Here is a 24022-nt window from a genome sequence, read left to right on the forward strand (position 1 = left end):
TGTTTGAATTATATTAAGCCTTAAAGGGACACTGCACTTTTTTGAAAATATACTTATTTTTCAGCTCCCCTAGAGTTAAACATTTGATTTTTACCGTTTTGGAATCCATTCAGCTGATCTCTGGGTCGGGCGGTACCACTTTTAGCATAGCTAAGCACAATCCATTGAATCTGATTAGACCATTAGCATCATGTTAAAAAATAACCAAAGAGTTTCGATATTTTTCCTATTTAAAACTTGACTCTTCTGTAGTAACATGGTGTACTTAGATCGATTGAACATTAAAAGGTGCAATTTTCTAGGCAGATATGGCTAGGAACTATACTCTCAAACTGGTGTAATAATCAAGGACTTTGCTGCGGTAACATGGCTGCAGCAGGCGTAGTGATATTACGCACTGCCTGAAAAGTAGTCCTTGATTATTACGCTAGAATAAGTGTGTAGTTCCTAGCCAAATCGCAACTTTTAATTTTCCATCGGTCTTAGTACACGATGTAACTACAGAAGAGTCAAGTTTTAAATAGGAAAAATATCAAAACTCTTTGGTTATTTTTAGCGTGATGCTAATGGTCTAACCAGATTCAATGGATTATGCTATGCTATGCTATGCTATGTTAAAAGTGCTTGCGCCAGACCCGGAGATCACCTAAATGGATTCCAAAATGGTACAAATCAAATGTTTAACTCTAGGGGAGCTGTCCCTTTAAGTTCTGCATAATTAAGGGCGTGGCTACTTGAGTGACAGGTGGATTGGCGCTGCTGTCACTTCCATCGAGCTAGGTGGGTGTGGTATTGGCAACCAGGCACCTCAGCCTCACCCACGTTCCACCTCTTTGCCATTTACCAAGATGCCTCCACCCACTTTGGGCTTAAAAAAATACTCTTCAGGTTGACCTACATGGTCACTACATCCACGTTTTTTACAATCTATGGCAGTGGTCTCCAACATGGTGCCTGTGAGGTGCCCGCCAAAGCATATTCTATTAATAGTCTCAATTGTGATATTTATTTTTTGCATATTTTTTATATGAGCTTGGCTTTTTCTAAACAATGATAAAACATATCAACAAATAAAATTAAATTTACATTTTGAGTAGATAAATATCAAAAAGTAGCCCTCCAGTTATCTCCATTGTGGTAACCTTTGCTAACCAAAAGTTTGGAGACCCCTGGCCTGATCTATGGTTTATACCCATCTTGTTAGATGATGGTTTTACAGTTCTGCTATTTGATTGCCCCCTTTTGTTTAAATGCAGCATTGCAGCGTCTGTCAAGCAAGATCCTGGCAGAACAAACATAGCCTGTGGGAAGCAGCTGCCAGTGATGAGATCTACTCTGTGCATTTATATTAAAAGTATCTGACTGTCACTCATTCTAGCACATTGTGTTCCTTTTTTCCTCTTTTTCTGTTTCTTTTTCGTTACTTTTATTCGTTTTTTTAGTTTATTAATGTTTTCCTTTACAGTGGTTTTGCTTTTAAAAGAGAACTTTTACATGGATGTAGTGTGCGAGAATTTGACACCCATTGCGGTTGCAGCTGTTTTGACATTTTCCATTCGCATGTCCATGCATGTTGCCATCTTATTCTGTGCTACTTTTATTTGAATTTCTTAGAAGGTTATCAGATGGCAAAATGTGAACTATAAAGGTTACTGTATCCTATTGTACACACCACCTCTATCAGATTACAGAGCTTTTAATCTTGTCACGAATGTATTTAAAGTTTTATAAGCTGAGCCATGTTTAAAGCTGCGGTAAAATATCAATAATTGGACACCCACGATCTCATACTCTGGCTTATGTTCACCTTTCATTATAGTCAGAGTTTTTGGGCATGTACGTTCATGCATTCAAATCTTTACTCTTAAAATCTAAATTAATAATGCATTTATCATTAGCATATGAGCTCTATTAATTCTGTTACTTTATTCAACATTGGTGTCTACCACATTGCTTTACTGCTTCTCTTTTAAAAGCACAAGATTTATGCATTCGCGTTGTGCTTAAGAATGCACTGCCTCTGGCTTATTGCTTTATTATACAGTATGTGAATGTGTTCTTCCTCAGGGCTGAACTGATGACCTCTTTTATAGTTGTTTAGCTATTTGAATCGTCCAAAATTGTTTCTGAGAACTTGTTATCTGTAGTCTGTTTGTCTCCTGACGCATATCAGCGGTAAGTCAAATACATGAGAAACATATTGCAGTGTCATGAACGACCAGAAAAGAGTTTTCTTTCTTTGTTCTTGAAATCAGTCTTTTACTTTTGTAGTTTATTTTTAACAGTTGATAAATTAATTTCATAGGTGAGCAGATTTGGCGAGACATATTTGCATGTGTAAAAGCACATTTCTAGAAAAGTTTAAAGTTTAGCATACAGTACTTTTATGCCAAGATTCTTTGGTAATTCAGAAATAGGATTGGTTATGTGCAAGAAATTAAACATATCAAAGCAAAATTTTAACCAATTATAGATGTAATTGCTGGTTGTCGTCTTTCATTATAAAGAATAAAGCTGGATCAGGAACAGCGGTTGCATGTAATATACAAGTAGGTAAGGCTTGTCTGCTGTCTGGTATGGTTTGGAGGTACACTGAAATGGATTAGGGTTTATACCACTTATTGCACTTCTTGCTGACCAGGAAACAAGTACAAGTTATTTAAGTTCAACATTAAAAGGGATTCCACATCTTTTATACATTACAGGTTAAGATTATATTCAAGGATAACATGTTTTGTTATTAAGAAAACATTACTTTGGGTAACTTAGGAGATAAATGACATGCCCCTTATTGATTGACTCATTGCTGCCTTTGTTTCCTACAGGAGGTTGAGTAACAAGTTTTGTTTGCCATAAGCACACCTGTGCCATTCCTTTGCTAGTACTCCCTCTTCTGGAAAGTAAGAAAGTCAATAGGCTTAATGCCCAGCTGCACTACTTCCTTCAGCCAGCGCATTGTTTCCTGTCTGCCATTATTGGACAAACTGATTAATCCAGGTGTGCCTGAGCTCAGTAGTCACAAGCAAACTGATTTAATTCAGGTGTTTAATCCAATAAGGAGCTGGCTGAAGTTCAGGAAGTAGTGCATCTGGGCATAAAGCCTATTGGTTGGAAGACAAACAACCCAGAAAGAGATCCCTTAAAAAACGTTAACATTAGGTCAAAATGACCAAATGGTCAAAATAAGTGAGTTTGAGGCACAGTTTGTGTGTTTTTGTTGAAAACATTCAGAATTACTTTATAAACAAATTCAGTATTGCTGAATTTTAATATTGCTGGTTCCTGTGTAATAAATTACTAGTTCTCATTTGGAAGTCGCATTGGATAAAAGCATCTACCGAATGAGTATTTGTTAATGTAAATGTATGCTTTAGGCAGAGGTGGGAAAATGTCTCCTGGCATCAGCTCTAGACTACTGCCATCACAAAAATATAAAAAAGTAATAAATGTTTTTTTTATATATTTTTTATGTGTTATCAGCTGGATTGATGAGCAGTTATATTATTGAGGACTTTAGGGAGGATGCATGTGTGTAATTTTGCTGTACTTATAAAGCAGTTTTCAAGCTCTATACATTGTGAACATCACATACAGTGAAACTTTATTTGTCTATCATCTGTGGATTTATTAAATATTAAAGGGGACATTTCACAAGACATCATTGGTGTCCCCAGAGTACGTATGTGAAGTTTTAGCTCAAAATATCACATAGATCATTTATTATAACATGTTTAAATTGCCACTTTGTAGGTGTGAGCAAAAATGTGCCGTTTTTGGGTGTCCTTTAAAATGCAAATGAGTTGATCTCTGCACTAAATGGCAGTGTCGTGGTTGCATAGTGCAGATTAAGGGGCGGTATTATCCCCTTCTGACATCACAGGGGGAGCCAAATTTCAGTGACTTATTTTTTCACATGCTTGCACAGACTGGTTTACCAAAACTAAGTCACTGGTTTGTTCTTTTTCACATTTTTTTTAGGTTGATTGAAGCACTGGGGACCAAATTATAGCACTTAAACATGAAAAAAGTCTGATTTTCATGATATTAAACATTAGTCCCTCTGTTTCTTTCTGTAGATAATGTCACAGGCTGTCATCCCATCCAGGAGTTCCAGGAAAATGTGTTTGTGGACGTTAATCGGCCCAAGTATTTGTTGGACCTGCACACGGAGGCCCAACAGGGCCTAAAGCTACTTCAACATGAGGGTAAGAGAGCTCAACCAACAAATCCTAATCTTCAATGCACACAATTTGAACAGGAAATTTAAAGCAAGCACATATATCTTTAGTTTAACTTTTATGATCAGTTTACGTTATTTTAAGTTAACCGCTGATGTTTTGTTTATGTTCCAGAAAATAAAAATGGGATTGACTTCCCTGATGACCAGAGTATGATTGTAAGTTGTCCTCTATCTATCTAGTCATTTAACTTTGAGTTTCTATTACAAAAATTTTTAGTTCTGTTATAAGTAGTGATTGGACAATATATTGCAGAGGCAGATATATCGGCTAATGCCGATAATAAAAAAGTCAAAATAGAATTTTTTCCATCTGCCAGTAAATTTCTCTATTATTCAGTGTCACTCAATGTAAAGCCAACACCACACTAGTTTAACACACTTTATTCAAACAGTACAGTAGGATGTCAGATACACATTTATTATGCTTTGTAAATATGTTTTTAGTACTTTAAAAGGGGTATATTTATAAATGTTATGCATAACAAATGTATTTTTACTATCACCAATTTTCTGTTTGGCTCTTATTTACTGTAATAACATTTGTGTTATATCGGCCAATCAACTTGCTTATTATCGGAATTTGTCACAAAAACCGTATCGGTCGAGCACTAGTTATAAGCTATGTTTAGAAATAAAATCATTCTCCTTAAATGTCTGGATGTTACTGGATGTTGCATTTAGTTAAATAAGTTAAATACCTTGCTTTGGAGTATTAACTGTTAACAATTTACAGTCAACAGTGACAACTCGGACCATGGACAGCATGGCCTTCAGTGAGTTAGGAGGCTTTGAGTCGGAGAGCACAGCTGTCGATTCCATTTCGATGCGCTCCTCCATCTCTACACGGTCTGGACTCAAGCGCCAAGGTGGCACCTCACACACAAATAAACATTTACTTTGATCAATTCTTTACCATAGGTATTAATTAAACTTTAAATTAATATCTTATATGTAAAAGCTATTAGGATATTATTTTATGCTTAATTTATTAGAAATATATCTGCTTAGGTGGCCTAATGTTTTTCGCAGCATGAGCAAATAAGTGAATATTTTCTCTTTTCCATCTCCAGCCTCAACGTTTAGACCTCTTAAGCCGGATAAGACTCAGGAGAAGACCAGATCTCATAGGAGACATGGGAGAACTGTTGGTGGTATTCCGCGACACGTCCAGAAAGAACTGGGTACGTTTTACTGCGGTGTACTATTAATGTGAACCGTAAATGATTTAACCATAAGCAGTGTGTTTACTAATTTTAATTCTGCATATTTCCTATCTGCAGGTCTGGACAGGGCAGCATGGATTACCACCAATCCTGCTGATGGTCAAGTACCCAGTGAAGCTGCTGTTCCCCTTCCTGCCATCATTTCCACTGTGGATGGTGCATATACCAACCTGGGGCAAGGGAACGTACAAGTAGATAACGTGCACCCAGGGCTCCCCACAATGGAAAAATCAAAAGATAACATTCTCTTGCAAAGGTTTTTAAACAACCCTGTAGACCCACAAGGGTCTGGAATAGGCCCGTCAGGAAACCCGTCAGAGAATTCAGTGATGTCCATCTCACCTCAGGCCACTTACATGTCGACGATGATTCGAAATGCTGTACTGCCACCATCTGTGGATGTAGTGGAACTCAGTCGCAACCGATGCCGCAGCAGTGTCCGAACCGTCAGTAAAAGCAGCCTGGTGTCAGCCAGCCCCGCTCCGTCTCGCGCATCCTCCAGAGTTTCCTCGCAACGTTCCACAATCCGCTCAGACATCAGCGAATATAGCAGATCGGGATCTTCAGAAACATTGGTGTCCGATTCCTCTACGATCTCCACCAGTAGCACTCCCCGTGTGGCCAGCAGAGTAAGTCAGGTTGAAAACACCAACAGACCAGACAAGAAGAAAAATCAGGATTTCAGTTCCCATAATGCCTCAACTCGGGTGAATGGGCACACTACGGACGGAAACACTGGGGGTGCTTTTAAACGTAGTCTCTCCGTGATTAAAAGGAGCAAGACACCTCCACCTCCTCCCAGCAGATCACTCTCATTACACAATAAAAAGCAGGCAAGAAACAGATCTGAGTTTCACCATAATCAAATTGTATCCCCATACAGCAGCCAGCCCGGTGAAAATGGCCCAATATACCATTCCAAGGATATCCAGCCAGCCAATGCTTTAATAGCAGATCTAAAGAAGAGAGAGAAGCTTCAAATGTCCTCAAAGCTTGCTGAATTTAAGAAATCCCTTTTGTCGGCAAAAAGTTTAATAAATGGCAAGACTTCCCCAGCAGTAATGGCTGTCTGGACTCTGTTGGATATTCCAGACCATCCCAACGTACAGGCTCCCCCAGCTCCTCCTCCAGAGACCTGGGCTCATAACCAACGCACTTTTGAACTGTTGTGTGGGCCAGGACCTGTTAACTACGCACGCTGGGCTAAAAAGAGAGGTCTTAAAGTTGTGGATGTACCCGTGCCTAAGGCCCTACCAAACACACATGGAGTAAAAACATCATCCAGCCACATTTCAACTCCGTCACCTCCAAAGCATCATCCACCAGTGCCGATCACCATTCAATCCAAACTCCCTCCAGATAAAATTCCTCTGGATTCTACGCCAGCTACACTTTGGTGGCAAACCAACCCCCCTCCAGATACCGCTCCTCCACCCCCTGCATCACTTGCGGTATTGTGGCAAACCGCACCACCTCCGCCACCTCCAGGCACTGCTCCTCCTCCTCCACCAGCTGAGGTTTGGTGGCAAACCAAATCCTCTCCAGACACTGTTGATTCTTTGATCCCTCCACCTCCTCTGTTTCCCCCTCCTGCCCCTCCACAAAATGATATTGTTGTTCCTCCACCACCTCCAGCTACACGACAGTCTATACTGACAATGCATTGGTTACCACCAGATATCCCAGCACCACCACCAAAAGAAGTTCCTTCTCCTCCGCCGCTGCAGCCCCCACCACCACAAGAAGTTCCGCTGCCACCACTACAAGAATATTATCAGTCGTCACAAACACCACCACCGCAACATGTTCCGCCAACACCACCACAATCAGTTCCTCCTACGCCACCTCTGGCACATAAAGTCCCACCTCCAACACCACCTCCGGCACCAAAGCAAATCCCATGCCCTCCACCACATGACATCGTCTTAACATCGGCTACTCGCCAAACTAATGTTCCTGCTCCTCCTCCACCTCCTCCTCCACTCCCTGCTAATCTAAAATTAGAGGCCAGACTAGTGACACCTGAAAAAGAGGAGAAATGGTCAAGCAGTCCCACTGTGCCTAAAGAAGAGACCTCCACTCCCATGATTACCCAGTCCCTCTTACAGACGGTCCGTCTCAGGTCAGTGAGGTCAAATCCGAGCCAGGCTATAAATTCCTCACAGCCAACCCAAAAATCAGGTGTCAGTCAAGATGCCCCTCCAAAGCCAGCCCGAAGGTCTTTGATTATCACATCGCTGCCCCCGGATTTGGATGCTCTGTCTAGCACAGAGCCAAAAACTGAAGCCCCGGCCCCCAGCGCTACCATAAATGCAACCATCACATCAGACACTCTGCAAGAATCAACTGAACCAGAGACTAAGTCAGTTAGTGTAGATCAAAATACACAAAACACGATACTTGCGCCAACAAGCTCATCAGTCACAACGACACCAACTGAACCTAATATCAAGCCATCACCTGCTGAACCACCATCTGAACCTGTGCCCATACCAAGCACAACAGTACCAAAAGATCAACCGATCATCAGTGAGCCAAAGACCGAGCCTCATGCCGAAGAACCCTCCAAGAGCCCCCAACCTTCAGTAAAGCAAGAAAACAACACTGAGAGACCATCAAAGCCAGATGAGCGATCAAAAACCCAACCATCAAGTTTTAATCAGCCTATTATCACTTATACGCCACACTTAATCTCTCCACCAGCAAACCCCTCCATGCGTCTCCAAGATGCCATTCGTCTAAGAACTGCAGCTAAAGACACCCAACCGATGCGCTTTGGCCTGCGTTCCCCTTCAGCAGTCACAAGTGGAAGTATTTCACCCAACTCTCCTGCATCCACGGCCAGCTTCATCTTCGCCAAGAGCCCCAAGAGGGTTGTAATAGAGACAGCAACATCTCCAGCAGCCCAGGCTGATCTGAGGAGGACTCTGGCTGCAGAGTTAGCGTCTGTCTCGGATTCATCTCACGTAAAGTCTAATGACTCAAACAAAACCGCTAACAAAGTTCCTCCTCCTGTTGCCGTGAAACCCAAAGCTAAGGTTGACAGCGCCGCCCAGAACTCTGCAGAGACCGAGTCTATAGCTGAGAAAGGGCATGCGCAGACAGAGACTGTACAAACTGCCGGACAGGACGTACAGACAGAAACTTCTGAGAGCAAGAAATGAATGAACGCATGCGTATATGTGTTAATTAATTCATGATTATTAGCCCTTGAGTTTTCCCTTTGTTGAAAAATCTGTTTAACAGTTTGAACCTATAATCTAAAGCCTGGTTTTGATTGCAACAAAGTTTAGCAATTTTAAAGTATACCAAAAAAGTCTTTATGTACAGATAGGCATATTGCACTTTTTGTACACTGGTTTAGTGTACTTGATTTCCATTGATTGTGGGAATGCAAGTCACTGGTATTTTGGTTTTCAAAAAATATTTTGTTTTATTTATGTGCGTCCACAGTCCTGGACAGGAGATATGATGCCTTCCAGTTCTGTCTCTAGTTGTCCACTGGGTAGTAACTGGATAGAAACCGCAGTTTCATATCAGGAAAGTACCATGAGATGGAAGTTAAGAGAGACCGGTGAAACTCTGCGGTGTATTTGTAAGAAAAATCATCATATGCCAGAATATGATCGTAGTATAAAAAGAAAGGTAAAGAATGTAGATGAAATGAAATCATGAAAGAAGGGAAGTTAAATAAAAAGCAGAAAGGTGGGAGCATGGACCACTGATTTGGAGAGGGGGTTAATTTAGTTTTTTAATTTATGACCTTACCAGTATATTATTTAAGAAACCCATTTTACTTTAAAAACAAAGTTGACAAATTCTAATAATAACCCCCCATGCAAATTGTCCTGCTATTCATACGTAGGATTGTAGAGGAGTGTAAATGGAGCAAAGTTGTGTTTTCTCACGTAATTGTGAGTGTGTATGTAGGGTCAAGCAGGTGTTCGGAAAATCATGAAAGAAGTTTGTGTTAGTTTACAGTGTCAGTGTACAATACAGTATACAGACTGGACAGTTTAAATGAAAATGAATGTTTGCTTTTAATATATACATTTTCTCATGCACTATGCTTTTAAGGATTATGTTCCTATAATTTCAGCATTTATTCTGTCTCTAATTATAATCTCTTATTAGGGAGAAATGTCTTATTTACAGAAGTCGCTTAAGAATTCTCAACAAAGATTAAAAAAGTTTATTCATTGTGTTTAACAATGTTTTGAGAGTAAAAAGTGCAAAAAAGTTGCTTCTTGCTGACTCATTTTTTTGTTTAGGAATAAAACCATTGCCTGATCAGAGTATACTTTCAAAGATACCTTTTTGCAAAATTACAAATAAATCGTCCCCTTGGAATTAAAAGGTTAAATCTGACATTTTTTCACAATTGAATTATTTACATATAATAAGAATGTTTTCTTATTCTTAAGTTTTGTGACTTTTATTAAAATGGAGTGCAATTAAATGCAAAAAATTTAAAACGTAATATCTCACAACTGCACAGAATACAGATGGAACCTTGTTATAGATGATTGTGGACCTTAAATTTTGTCATTGTTGCAAATGTGGTTGTCTTGATCATAAATATTATTGGTAAAATTGTATGTCAGGAAACAATGATTTAACACGTTTTATTAGCAAATTTTATATGTTTAATTTCTATAGTGCTTACCGAAAGCAGAAGAATTTAGACCAAACTTACAAAGAGTAAGTTTAATGAGTAATTTAATGAAAAGTATCAGCATTATCTTTTATATATACTATATAATATAGTAAATAATTTATCTTCCATATTTTTAGTTCAGTTTGTAATGTTTCTATAATTTCAGTCTATTACTTTTATTCTTATTGAAGGTTCTTTGTCTGTGCACTAGAGGGAGTCATTTTGCTGTTTAGCGTGGTTCAGCAGCACTATAGCAAGAAGGTCTTTGGTTTCAAGTACACCCAGTAGGATAATGTCTGATTTACAGAATTTGAGGCTGTACTGGTCTTCGATGTCATTGGAAAAGGGCATTGTATTTTACATTAGAAGTTTACCCCAGGAATTTCTAGGGTTTTAGGACAGTTTATGTAGATTGAGGTTGGATTTATATTATTTTTAAGAAAGTATGGTTTGCAGCAAACATTACTTAAAGACACTTTAAAAAACACAGTCATACCTCATAAATCAGTATACCGTATCATGAAGCTAATAATATTTCTAACAAACAAATAAATATACAATATTATAAAAGCATTGACACCTGTCAGGTAAAAGAAATCTCATTTATTTATGTGTTGTGGGAATCTCCCTGGTTTTACCTTAGAAGCACATTTCCACAGCCTTTTGTGAAAAAAAAAAAAAAAATAGCCCTAATTCCAGCGTTTGACATTTGCAGTCAAAACTTGTAATATGATTTCTCAGAGACTGCATTATTACCAATATATTGAACCATCTGTTTATTTTTTCATAAACCCATGATGTCGAAACATTAGAAAATATGAGAAAAAAGGGGAATCCAAGGCACTCTTCATTAAAAAGCCTTTATTTAGACATGCAGTCTAAAAACAAACGGTGCTATATAGCACCAAAAGTGGTTCTTTGCTCGTAATCATAGAAGAACCATTTTTAGTGCCATATAGCACCAGTGAAGCACCTGTGTAGAACCATATAGTGCTTTGTAGAACCATATGTGGTGCTATAGTGGTGCTATATGGCCCCTATATGGTTCTACACAGGTGCTACACAGGTGCTTCACCGGTGCTATATGGCACTAAAAATGGTTCTTCTATGGTTACGATCCAAAGCAACAGTTTTGGTGCTATATAGCACCGTTAGTTTTTTTAGAGCTAATGTTTTTTTATAACATTAAAAACATTCAACTGGGCAGCAACCCACGCGTAGCGGCACAGATAGCCTTCTTCAGGGAACTGATCAAACAATCAATCTTTACTTTAAAGGTTAGCTAATCACAAACGCCTGAATGACATCAACAAAGGTAATGAATTCCCAAATGTAAACAATACAAGAAAAGACCACTAGATGGCAATTTCTCTAGGGTTAGGACACCAATAAATAGAACTCTATAAAAAAAAACTCAACCGGGCGAGCTCTCGCGTGGTCACCTGGAAAAGTGACCTCAATGCATTCTGTGCTCCCATGAATGAATTATCACTGCAAATGAGACCAAAGTTCAAACCCAGATTTTACGGCAATGTTAAATGGGGGAAAAAAACATGAAATAACAAAAATATTATGAACATAAAAAATAAAATGAAAATATCACAAAACATCTACTTTTTATTCACGGTTGACAAAACATGTCGTTTCAAAGTTAAAAAAAAATTAAAACAGTTAAACCGCAGGTATCCGGCAGATGTGCTTAAATATAACAAAAACGCACTCTCTACATCCACGCACTTCAACTATCTAAATCTACCACTAAATCTATCGATCTTTACAGTCACGGGGTGATAAAGATTGTATTTTATGATTTAGATTGTTTTTTAACAAATAAAAATAAAATAAAATAATGGTGACAAAGCTACACTGTGACAAAAATAGTATCTTGTGACACAGCATTTCCTAGGCGTGGCGACTATTCGAATGACGATCTGATAATACTTTCGCCTGATTCCGCATACGAATAAAGACACACCTGTGTTTACATTAATTAATTACCACTGCAAATGAGACCAAAGTTCAAATCCAGAATGTATAGCAACGTTAAAGGGGAAAAACATGAAATAACATAAAAATAAAATGAAAAATAAAACACAAAACATCTACATTTTATTCACTGTTGACAAAACATGTCGTTTCAAATGTAAAAAATTAGAAAGGTTAAACCTTCAGGTATCCGGCAGATATGCTTAAATATAAAAAAAGAAGACTACATGCACTCTCTACATCCACACACTATCTAATCTACCAATAAATCTAGTCTTAAAACATGCCTCTGTTTGTTGTGGAAACGAGTACAGGAATGTGTGTAGCCTACAGGTAGGTAGACTGCAGCAGAACTCGGCGTAACCAGTAATGGCGAGAAGCCTGTCTTGCAACGTAACAAAGGAGGAGCTCAAGTACTTAAGGCGAGACTGAAAAATCTGTCAAAGTTCACTTGCAGTGATCGAGAGAGGATCTCTGGTTCTGGGCGATCTCTGGTGTTGGTTATTTTTTGATCGTGGAAATTTGACATGCGTGCGTCTCTCCATTACAAAGATTTTGGAAAAAGTTTTTTTCCAAGGTAAGATTTTTATTTACCCATGTCACTTCTACAATAAATATCTTATTATCATTTTATGATCGTTAAACTTAACGTATTTCATTGCAAACATATCTGCTCTAAAAATAGACATATTATGCTATTCTCTGCCATGAGAGGATTTTGCATAATTTAAACTAGACAGAGAATTATGCAAATGTGCAGTGGGGTAGGGTACAGTTGAGATGCTGTGTATTTCCATTGCTATTTTTACTGTTATGTTTACATTTGTACTGTTTGCCAAATCTTTTCCACTGTTAAATATCTTGTTTCTATTACACATATGTTTAAAGTGAACATATCATGAAAATCTCAATTTTTCCCTGTTTAAGTGTTAAACTTGGATCCCCAGTGCTTGTATCAACCTAGAAAATGTGAAAAAGAACAACCCAGTAACTTAGTTTTGGTCTTTGCAAGCATGTGAAAAAATAGGTGATTGAAATTTTGCTCCCCTTGTGATGTTAGAAGGGGATTATACCGCCCTATGCCCTATCCAACCGCAGCATTGCCATTTAGTGCAGAAATCAGCTCATTTGCATATATAGGGACACACCCAAAATGGGTGCACATTTTTGCTCACACCTACAAAGTGGCAATTTTAACATGTTATAATAAATTATCTGTGGGGTATTTTGACCTAGTACTCCACATACTCTGGGGACACCAAAGATTTATTTTACATTTTAAAAAAGTCTTGTGAAATGTCACTTTAAACTGAATCTGAATTAAATCAAGCAAATAAATAAATCTAAATAAAAAATGGTACAACTGTACTTTACATTCTAATAAATAGGCTTACAGCATGAAGACTGTGTGCCTGTATCATTGTACTGTTTCAACTGTACACTAAAATGGGTACAATTTAGACAAAAATGCATCTTAGCTAATTGTGGAAAATAAAAACTAATTATCATTATCTATATGATACTTTAGTACACAAGCAAAATAAATTGTGTGAAAAATCACTTACTTTCAGCATCTAGTTTTTGTGTAGTTATGCAGAAAGCTGAAAGTGTCTCTACTGTTTTCAGTCTACCCTAAATTTAGTTAACTGTGTCTTTTATGTATTTAGATGTATTTAGTTTGTTTTATTACATTTTCAAATATTTCAACTGGAGATCTCTCTGTAGTCGGGCACCAGTGTAAAAGACTGCTGCATTCACACTGTGATGGGCAATACAGAAAGCAATAATGATCTACCTCAAAAATAAGGTTTTGTGTCTAATACAAGTTCATAAATACCTGAATACTGCAGGCACATTTAATGTTTTGCTAATAATAAATAGTGATGAACACTGGATTGCAGATGCGTGAGGTGAACTTAAAGGTATAGCGGAAGATTTTCGTTTTCCGGGTGGATCACCACTGTTATTGGTCATCCCAGATGTCAATCATTCTGATTATATGTTGACGTATAACCGTCGCACGTGCTCAAGTACAGGTCTCTGCGGAACAAAAAAGGGGTGTTTCCCAATTGGGGGTGTTTTCAAACTGGGAGTAGGCGTTTTTAACCATCCAATCAAAAACGCACGGAAGCCCTGACGTCATTCGGAAGCCCTGAAAAGCCATACATCATTATAATTTACTTTCGCGTTTTTGATTTAAATACAGGAATAAAAAATAATGCAGCATGTCACTTTTTCTGAGTGCCTAATTGCGGACGTATGGAAACATTTTCTTTACGAATTCGCCTAAAGAAACGTGTGATAATTTTAAGTTGCTAAAAGGAAGACAGATAACTAACATAAAGTTACATATAAATATGTACCCTTACGAAATATGATGGTTTTATTGTGGTAAAAGTGTAGTAACCATGTTTTTTTTGGTGTATTGATTACTATCAGCAAAACCATGGTTTTACTACACGGTTTAAATATGGTTTTTGAAAACCTGGTTGTCAAAATATGACTATTTTGTGGTTACCATGGTTTTACTACAGTAAACATGTTTTTTTGTTTTAACTGTAGTAAAACCATGGTTATTTTTCGTAAGGGCAATTCAGTCAGAAAAATAAATAAATATCCAAAGGGATACAAACTATTTATTGTGTAATATATTCAAAAACTATGAAGTAATCTTGAATCATTCAGAAACCATTTATGCCAGAACAGTATGTTGTTGAGATTCAATATGTAAATAACACAGAAAACACGCAACAGAGAGCGAGAGTGATATGTATTTTATTTATATAAGGCAAACAGCAAATTTTATTATATTATGGTGTAAGCCTTTTTCATAAAAGCTATAAAAATGTGACATAACTGCACCAAATCAACAGATGAGCACCATTAAAACCAAATACCTTCCACAGATCAATAGACAGCATTTTACATTTCGTTTACGCAAGTTATTTATAATTAACTTTATTGTAAGTGTATTAGGGTCCCCCCATCAATACAAATATAAAAGCACATGATTACTTTGGTCTAACTTGTCATATTTTTACAGAATGGGCTTTATATGTATTACTGATATTTAACTGACCTTGTAAAATGGATTATAATAAATAAAATATGTGGACCTGAAATGATGACTCAGAAAAAGTTAAACATTAGGATCAGTTTATTGACTAACCATATAGCCAAACTCATAGTCTAACACTTAAAACAAATTATTTTAAATGTAATATTCTCTTAGAGAAGTGTAATAAAAACAGAAACTAAAAAGTAGAAATGAATATACAAGAGATAAAGGTGACAAAAAACAAAAACAACATTAGGATCAGTTTATTGATCGCATAGTTACATTCCAAAAAACAAATTCTCAGTTTAAGTGCAAAATATTCTAAAAGGTGTGCAATAAAAACATCTAGGGGCGGTTTCCCGGACAGGGATTAGACTAGTACTAGACTAAAATAAATGTAAGAGCTGCCCAAACTGAAAACAACTTGAAATAACATATCTTAAAATACATCAGTGCCCTTTGTTTTGCCTCAAAATGCACAGAAGTAATGTTTTTAGTAAGGCATGTTTGTAAAAACTAGTTATAATTTCTAATTAAGCTAAGGTCTAGTCCTGCTTTAAGATAATCCCTGTCTGGGAAACCACCCCCATAGTTTCAAATTAGATTACTTTTCCTCCAGCCTCATAAAAACGATGTGTCGATTCCACAAAATCCCTCGCAGTCATCACAGGACTAAAACCCTGCAACACGCATCTTTGTCCTCTACCTCTGTAGCCTGCTCCATGATTCTTGTACAAGGTGTCACACTGGAGGCATCTGGATATTGAGTAAGGAATCGTGTACAGGGTTCTGTAGTTCTCATTAAATGCTTTCCAGTTCACCACACCTGATAAAAGTATAAAAAAAACTGATCTCATTCACAAGCAACTGCATTTAGTGCAACAATGTACTGACCAATGTTATATGTTAATTGTGAAAGAAACAAACACAGCCGTTTTTACCTAACAATGATATCAAGTAAGATGGTTAATAAGACACTAATAAAACCTACTGTCCAGCCACCGAAAAATTTGCCAGAAACACAAAAATTCCTTGCATACAATGTAAAGCAACTGCATGTAAGGGCAAGTTTGCGGATTGCAAAATCGCCATCATGAACCAAAACTTCCAGCAAGATTGCTCAAAAAACTAGCAGAGGAAGCTGTAGGGCAGGGTTACCCAAATCTTACCCCGGAGGGCCGGAGCACTACAGAGTTTAGGTCCAACCCTAACCAAACTTACCTACCTGTGATTTTCTAGTGATCATGAAGACCTTGATTAGCTTGCTCAGGTGTGTTTGATCAGGGTAGGAGCTAAACTCTGCAGTGCTCCGGCCCTCCAGGCTAAGATTTGGGGAACCCTGCTGTACAGGAACAAAAGTAGTGGTCATAATAACCCAATTGCACTTTAAAGATTGAGTAAAATGGCGAATACAAGCCTGCTGTATTTTCAAGGGTGTGTCACTGAGGAGGACACAAGGAAGAGACGGGTTGTTCAACTTCGTGCAGTGCCTAAAGAAACGACAGGCAGATGATGTTAAAGTACCGCGAGTTTGTTTCGAGAACCATATGGAGAAATCTAATTTCGACTAGATCTCACGTTACTTTGACGTCATCCGCCTGTCGGTTCTTGCAGCGCCACATGCAGTCGAACAAACCTAATAGAACATCAATAATTTGAGGAGAAAAAGAGGAAAACAACAAATTCTACTTATGTTTTTTTTATTGTTTATGGTTTAATATATTATATGCCAGTGTTTCTTCTTACTTACTGAAAGAGCTTGAGTCACCTGTTATGAGAATAGAAATGTTCAATTATTGACAATCAACATGTTCCTAGTCCTAATCTATCCATCTTTCTAATAGACCTGGCACTGCACACAGTGAATACTGTTGGCTCTGTAAGTTGCTTAGGATAAAAGTCTGATAAATACATGAATGCAAGTTTAAATGAAAATCTAAAATTTTATCATAATGGAGGACTGCAGTTACATTACCAGTTTACGCTGTGACCGAGTCAATGGCTTGCTCCAGCAAGCTTTAGTAGGTTTTATCATATGTAGTGTGGTCATTTGAGGACCCCTGTTATTTTCTTTACCTAAAGACACAATAAAGACAAAGACATATTATAACTGTGCATAGCCATATAAAAATTATGCAAAATATCATTACTTGCACTTCAGAGGTAAACCGCTTAAGTGTCACAGATATGCCTATATCGCAAGATAGTGACTTTGACCGGAAGTATATTTTGATTGGAAGTACCAATCAATATAATATGGACTAACAGCTGCTTGTTTTCTCCCAAACACGAATTTACTTGTTTAAAAATAACAATAGCAGATAATGTCCATTTAGGTGTTACTTTGAAATGACTGAATAATGTTTCAAATGTTTTATATTTTTTAGCATTATTATCAAAACATATGTTAGACAGCTGGAAATGTTGAATAAAATAACGAGACCCTTACGAAAATTAACCATGGTTAAAAAAACATGGTTACTGTAGTAAAACCATGGTAACCGCAAACTAACCGTGATTTTGTTAACTATAATGAGTGTAGTTAAACCATAGTTTTGCTGATAGTAATCAATACACAAAAAAAAAACATGGTTACTACACCTTTACCACAATAAAACCATGGTTAATGTTCGTAAGGGGACATACCTATTCGCGTATGCCGTCATTACGGGGGTCTTAAGTCCAACATGTGCACATTTGGAGAAATACTTACACATTTTACTTCTTATTTCTTTAGACTGAATAATTATTTATCTTCCAATTCCAAAGTATGCGACCTGAGGATCTAATTGTGGTGTATGAGTGTTATTCCTCGTTTGTTTGTTTGCATGCATTGCTTACTTGCTGCGTTTAAATGCGTTTAAAGTACGTTTTCCCTTCTTCCGGTCAAAGCCGCCATATTGTGACATAATATGCAATATTGTGAGTGAACGTTACAATGAACTTAGTCGGTAACAAGCAACAAAATAACCTACATTAATCAAAAGCATTACACAAATCGGCAACAATTCACTTACATGCATATGCAGGCGATCTCTCTCGGTAGCAGGCGGCGCTCATCGCAGCGTCAGGGAATCGCCCACTCAATTTGAGCCAGTCAGACAAAGAGGTGGAAAAACACCTATTTCAGTTTGAAACCGCCCCCAATTGGGAAACACCTCTTTTTGTTCTGCAGAGACCTCCTACTCCACGTGCTCGCCTCTACGTTCGCTTTCTGCACATGCGCACTTTCACGTGTATGTGTGTTGTGCTACGGTTTCAACCATTCTGCGTTCTCACTGTGTTTTTTTTCAAAATGTCTGAGGGTCGCAAGAGAAAAAGTGTCTACGAATTGTATGACAAGAAGAGAAAGGACTATAAATAAAGAAACAAGACCAGATGTTTATGGGAGACTATTTCACACGCTGGCGTGAGCTAAAAGGACAGGTTGGGCTTCCAACGCGAAGTTTCTACTGGAAAGGTACATTTTGTCATGCTATTTGGAGAAATGCATTTAAAATCACTGCTGGTAAAAGTTGATGTAAGCTATGATTTGCGATGCTAGCCCTGGCACAAGTCACGAACCGCACAGACACGCTAAACATGCCGACAGAAACTTGTAAACAAAGCGAAGAGAAGAACTGAGCTGAGCTCCTGCATGCTCTCTCTCTGTCTCGTGCACGCGTTTAACAGGCGTTCCCTCTCGGGAGCATTTTTTTTAAAATATCGAGGGGCGGTTCTTTTAAATAATTCGGGAAAATCTTCCGCTATACCTTTAACCACAAAAGAACAACACAAAAGTTGTTAAACTTATAACCTGCTAAAATATGAATCACGTGCGTGGGCTTATTTTATGAATATAATTTTTTACCACAGTAACACCGTGCTGCTTGTATATTTTGTTAGAAAACAATGACGGGTGACTCTCCTATAAAATCTGGTGCAAACAATAGAGAATATATCAAAACTTCTCATATATACTCTATCTCCTTTGACCTTTATAATGCTTTATATAGTATGTGAAGATTAACACTGTCAATAGAATACATAAAACATAGATCAGTCATCTTATAAAAGATTTTGTAAGCTTATGGACAATTTCAACGATTTTAAAAAGTATGAAAAATTAAGTAAATAATAGGCCTACGTGATGTAATCCATGTAATGGAATCTGTAACAATAAAACAGTATTTGGAGTATTTTAAAATGTAATTTAATAACAAGTTAATTTTTGGAATATGATTATGTAATCCAGATAACATAATGAGTTACTACCCAGCTCTGATGGCACCTCAGCTGTTTTCCTGCAGCCTAGAGAATCCGCTTGTTAAAGTCAAACTATGTAAGAGTTTTGTAATGGCGTAACGTACACTAATACTATAACATTTTATAAAAGACAAATTACTTTCTGGCCATCCAGGAATTCAGTATTGAGATAGGGGTTAAGATCACGATTTTTTGATGCATACAGCACACTGTAGAAATCTGATCAAGCACTGTGTGACGTCAGACTAAACAAGCTGATAAAATGTTATGGCTGATTCTCAAGCCATAAAATATAGCATTACATTTTTCAACCTATCATTGCACTTTTCCTTTTAACTCTGTTTTTCTGTAGTGATTATAAAATGTATATATATTGCAAAGTACTGAAAATTGAATAATATAATAAAACAATAGAATTGTAGTTGTGAAACCCAATTAAGTATGTCTCACTATGAATTTTCTTTCATTCAGAGTCTTGGGTTTAAAGTAACTTTGCCAGGGGGCACAAAACAACAAAATTATGGAGATATTCAACTACTTCTCAAAGTTCTGAAATGATCAAGACCCCGGCCTGACCAGCTAAGTCCACTTTGACCACACATGTAGACCAGCATGCTACACCAGCTAAAACCAGGCTGGGAGACAAACTAAAACCATCTTACCAGCTTATGCTGGTTTTAGCCTTTGTTTCAGTAGGTGATCACTGGTGTTAATCTGGTTCTTCTGCATTTGTCAAAAGGGGCTTGAAAATGAATCTGAAGCATCAAGTGGCATTCCTCTGCCTGTCTCTTCTTGTATTTGAATCTTCTTGTTTCAGTAAGTCATCTTACAGTATATTAACAAAGCTCAGAATGATTTAAATTACACTTGAAGTTGTACAGTACAATACCTAAAAATACTATCATATCGACACTAATATCACAGAACAAGAAGTTTGCTTTTGTTTACTATTGTAAAATATTTAAGTTGATGATGGCATTTCTCTTACATTATAATTAAAAGGAATAAAGGCTCCTCTATGCTTACAAATATTTAGGATTACATGTGCATACAAGTTTATCTACAACTGAATGGGTTTTTAGCTTAAAGGAACAGTATGTAAGAAATTTCTATCAATTAATCAATGGCCCTGATATGTCACTAGACATTAAGAAATCATTTTCATTTCAAATACTTATATCACTGACAACAGTGGTCCGGCCAGGATATTGTCATTTAAAAATTGGAGTTGCAGCCCTCAACTGATGTTTATGTTGTCATGTTGTGTATTGGCCACCAGTTGTGAGATTGCAGTACCAGTTTTGGCCACAATCCTACATACTGTTCCTTTAAAGCAACACTAAAGAGTTATTGCTCTTTGCTCCCCCTACAGGTTAAACGCGTAATTGTTCATTAGCACTGTCGTAAATACTGCAGCATAGCTGGCTCTGATTGGATTGTAGGTCTGCCGTAAAGCAAGTTTTTGTAGTTTTCACTCGAACTACAGAACCACTACCCGACGGTTGGAAACTTCTTTAGTGCGATTTTGGCCAATAGAGGGCTGCAAAGCGAATATGAAAGTGCCCTTCACCCTGTTTTGAGTGGATGAACCACTGAAACTTTTTTGGAAACGTTATTTTAAGGTAAAAAAAACTCTTTGGTGTTGCTTTAAGTAAAGTGAATTACCTTTTGAAATACTTGCTGAAGTACGCATTTCATCAGCCCAAATTAATTTATGCAATAAATCATGTCTCTCCTTTAATAGATATTTTCTCCCTTTCATTCTTCAGCTGAGTTTGAAATTTCTGTGCCCAGTGGTACTGTGACCGGGGTTTACGGTGAGCCACTGATCCTGCCCTGCACTTTCTCAGTTGACGGCTCATGGGATCTGAACAGCACACTTGTTGTTTGGCAACATGTTGGCGATATTATACACAGCTTCTACGTCAGCCAAAACCAACTTAACCGTCAGAATCCTCTCTATGCCAAACGCACCAGCCTGTTCAATCAGGAGATAACACAAGGAAATGCATCACTCAGATTGGATAAAATCACTCTAGAAGATGCTGGCATGTACACCTGCTCCATCAGCACTAACGCAGGCAGACAGGAGAAGAGTTTTGGAGTACACATTGCAGGTAATTATAGCTCCTCCTAGTATTCATATTCAGTGCACCATTTGAGACAATTTCTACTGTAAACCTCAACTGAAGTCTATTTTGTGCCAGGTGCTACACTTTTAGGTTTTTTGTTTTTATATTGCTGTCAGACATAAATAACAAATATACAAACAAATAACTTATTCTTATGTCAAACAATACTTGCCAACCAAGCAATCAAGTTTTATTGTAGGCTTAATAATCCTCTCAACCATTCAAAATAATAGTTATATAGAACTCCGACTAAGATAAACACTAAAGCATCCAAGGCTAACACTGACGTCCTCTCCTGCTGATTGTTGTGTGGGCGTGGTTTTCTGGGGGAAGTGCCCATAAAGAGAAGTGATACGTAAAGCGCACCCCTGAAACGTCCAAAAGTTTTACTATTTTTTGACGCTTTGCATTTGTTAAGCCCAAGGAAACCAACTCTTAAGTCAGAATGCATGAAATACCGTTGAACCCCCCCCCCCAACGCAATAATGTGAGTTCACCCTAATACATCTTGGAAGATGGAGATTGAAGAATGATGGGACAAGTGAGGGATTATGGAAGGGCAGACTAGGACCAGTAAATCTTTCTGCACAGGACATCATTCATGTGTGGTGATTAAAATGAAGATGGACTGTGTAGTCAAATTCTAAAGCAGAATAAAGTATTATTTTGTGTTTTTAGTTAATCTCTGTTTCATTTTGCTCCTTTCAGCGTTCTACTCTGAACCTCGGCTGAAGTTTATTTGTCTAATTGAAGGGTTTACCCTGCTGATAACCTCAGAAGGTGGATATCCTTCCCCTTTTCTGCAATGGCTTAAAGAAAATTCAGAAGATATTACCACTCAGACACAAACAGATATCACACACGACATACAGACAGGACTTTATCAAGTGTCTAGTAGGATAAATCTCACTGAAGTCACCAACTCTTCTCTGACTTTCATACTGCACAACAAGCTCCTGGGACAAGACATCAGGAGAGAGATCCAGCTGTACTCAGGTCAGGAAACGTTTAAATGCCCTATAAGAATAACATACACACACCTTCTCTTATCACTGTGCAGTGAATTTCAGATCTTTAAAAATTCCACAAAATGACACCTGATACAGTTTGATATTTAGATGATTGTCAAAAACTGTTTGCAATCTACTTCTCACCACATTCTTTATAGATGTGTGCGGTTTCCTGTGATAGAAACAGTGATTGACGTAAATGTTTCATTTTCTTATACAGATAAAAGAGAAAAGCGACAAGAGTCCGTTTACAGATGTCATGGATGCGTTACACTGATCCCTGCAGTTTTGCTGCTGGTGCTGATCATAATAAGTCTTATGATCGCGTTCATTAAAAACAGAAGAACTAAACAAAACACCTTTATTGGAAAGGAATTTAAGCTTGTAACCAAAGCACTAAATGGAAAACTTCCATATGATGATCAATCAAACATCTGATGGATTTGAAGTACAACTGTAATATACTGTAAAAACCTTGTTTTTTATAAATTGTGTTTGTAAGTTTACTTGTTGTGTGTACAATGTTTATATACATAATATATTCTAAATATTTGTATTTATAAAACTAAATTATATATATATATTATAAAATAAAATGTGTATAGAAATGTAACTAGTCTTACTTGCACATGCCCTGATCGAGATAAGAAATGCGCTGATCTAGTATGAGAGTCCAAAGCTCTAACAAGGAGGTTTAAGGCCATAAGCTCTTAACGTCTGTCGCTATAGCACTTCTTGAGGTTGGGGAGTGAGGTTTATGCTTTCTGCCAAAAAGACATTTATGACGATAACATTTATAAAAAAAATGCAATGCAAAACATTCACCGAACCAGCCATAACATTATGACCACCTGCCTAGTATTGGGTAGGTCCCCTTTTTGCCACCCATCTAGGCATGGACTCCACTAGACCTTCTTTTTTCAGAACCAGCATTCACTTTTTCAGTAATTTGCCCTATAGTAGCTCGTCTGTTGGATCGAACCACACGGGCCAGCATTCGCTCCCCATGTGCATCAATGAGCCTTGGCCGCTAAGGTTCACTGTTTTTCCTTCACTGTCGAAAATAAAGGTACAAAGCTGTCACTGGGGCAGTACCCTTTAAAAAAGATCCTGATATGTACCATTTAGGTACAAATATGTATATTTGAACTGCCAATACGTACCTTTAAAGTACTAATATGCACTCTTTGGGTACAAAATTGTACCTTTTTGAAAGGGTACTGTCCCAGTGACAACTTTTATACCTTTATTTCTGAGAGTGTTGCTTGGGCCACTTTTGACAGGTACTGAACACTGCAGACCAGGAACACCTCATAAGAGATGCAGTTTTGGAGATGCTCTGACCCAGTCATCTAGCCATCACAATTTGGCCATGTCAAAGTTGCTCAGATCCTTACATTTTTCCTGCTTCCAAGACAGTGGTTCTCAAACTTTTCGGAGTGTGGCCCCCCCTTGTGTACGGTGCATCCCT

The 24022-nt window shown here is 37.7% G+C and overlaps 3 protein-coding genes across 18 annotated transcripts in view; 2 read left to right on the forward strand and 1 right to left on the reverse strand.

Annotated features, from left to right (window-relative positions):
* Positions 1-9705, forward strand: part of LOC135786796 (uncharacterized) — a 31076-nt gene extending 21371 nt beyond the window's left edge. For both annotated transcript variants that reach the window (XM_065296377.2, XM_065296376.2), the window contains 5 exons: positions 4077-4205; positions 4353-4396; positions 4974-5106; positions 5311-5421; positions 5521-9705. In XM_065296377.2, the coding sequence (XP_065152449.1) occupies positions 4077-4205; positions 4353-4396; positions 4974-5106; positions 5311-5421; positions 5521-8627 (3524 nt within the window). In that variant the 3' untranslated portion in view covers positions 8628-9705. The remainder of the gene's footprint in view (positions 1-4076; positions 4206-4352; positions 4397-4973; positions 5107-5310; positions 5422-5520) is intronic.
* A 5160-nt stretch (positions 9706-14865) lies between these two features.
* Positions 14866-18360, reverse strand: LOC135786798 (uncharacterized). Of its 15 annotated transcripts, none has more exons than XR_010546996.2 (7): positions 18182-18358; positions 17140-17240; positions 16915-16932; positions 16743-16800; positions 16582-16654; positions 16390-16503; positions 14866-15990 (listed from the first exon to the last, which is right to left on the reverse strand). XR_010546996.2 is itself a non-coding variant. In XM_065296388.2 (7 exons), the coding sequence occupies exons 1-7, from the start codon at positions 18222-18224 to the stop codon at positions 15982-15984; spliced, it is 411 nt and encodes a 136-aa protein (XP_065152460.1). In that variant the 5' UTR covers positions 18225-18360; the 3' UTR covers positions 14866-15981. The 15 variants fall into 15 exon arrangements, 12 of the variants coding, with proteins under 12 accessions (XP_065152460.1, XP_065152453.1, XP_065152451.1 ...); XM_065296388.2 differs by having other exon boundaries at positions 16748-16800; positions 18182-18360; XM_065296381.2 differs by having other exon boundaries at positions 16386-16503; positions 16748-16800; positions 18186-18346.
* A 79-nt stretch (positions 18361-18439) lies between these two features.
* Positions 18440-23081, forward strand: LOC135786797 (CD276 antigen-like). Its single transcript, XM_065296378.2, has 5 exons — positions 18440-18624; positions 19881-20225; positions 21179-21526; positions 22250-22537; positions 22772-23081. Exons 2-5 carry the CDS (start codon positions 20159-20161, stop codon positions 22987-22989), a joined length of 921 nt encoding a protein of 306 aa, XP_065152450.1. The 5' UTR covers positions 18440-18624; positions 19881-20158; the 3' UTR covers positions 22990-23081.
* The last annotated feature ends 941 nt before the right edge of the window (positions 23082-24022 follow it).

This window comes from Paramisgurnus dabryanus, chromosome 20, assembly GCF_030506205.2.
Source record: "Paramisgurnus dabryanus chromosome 20, PD_genome_1.1, whole genome shotgun sequence".
NCBI classification, from domain to species: domain Eukaryota; kingdom Metazoa; phylum Chordata; class Actinopteri; order Cypriniformes; family Cobitidae; genus Paramisgurnus; species Paramisgurnus dabryanus.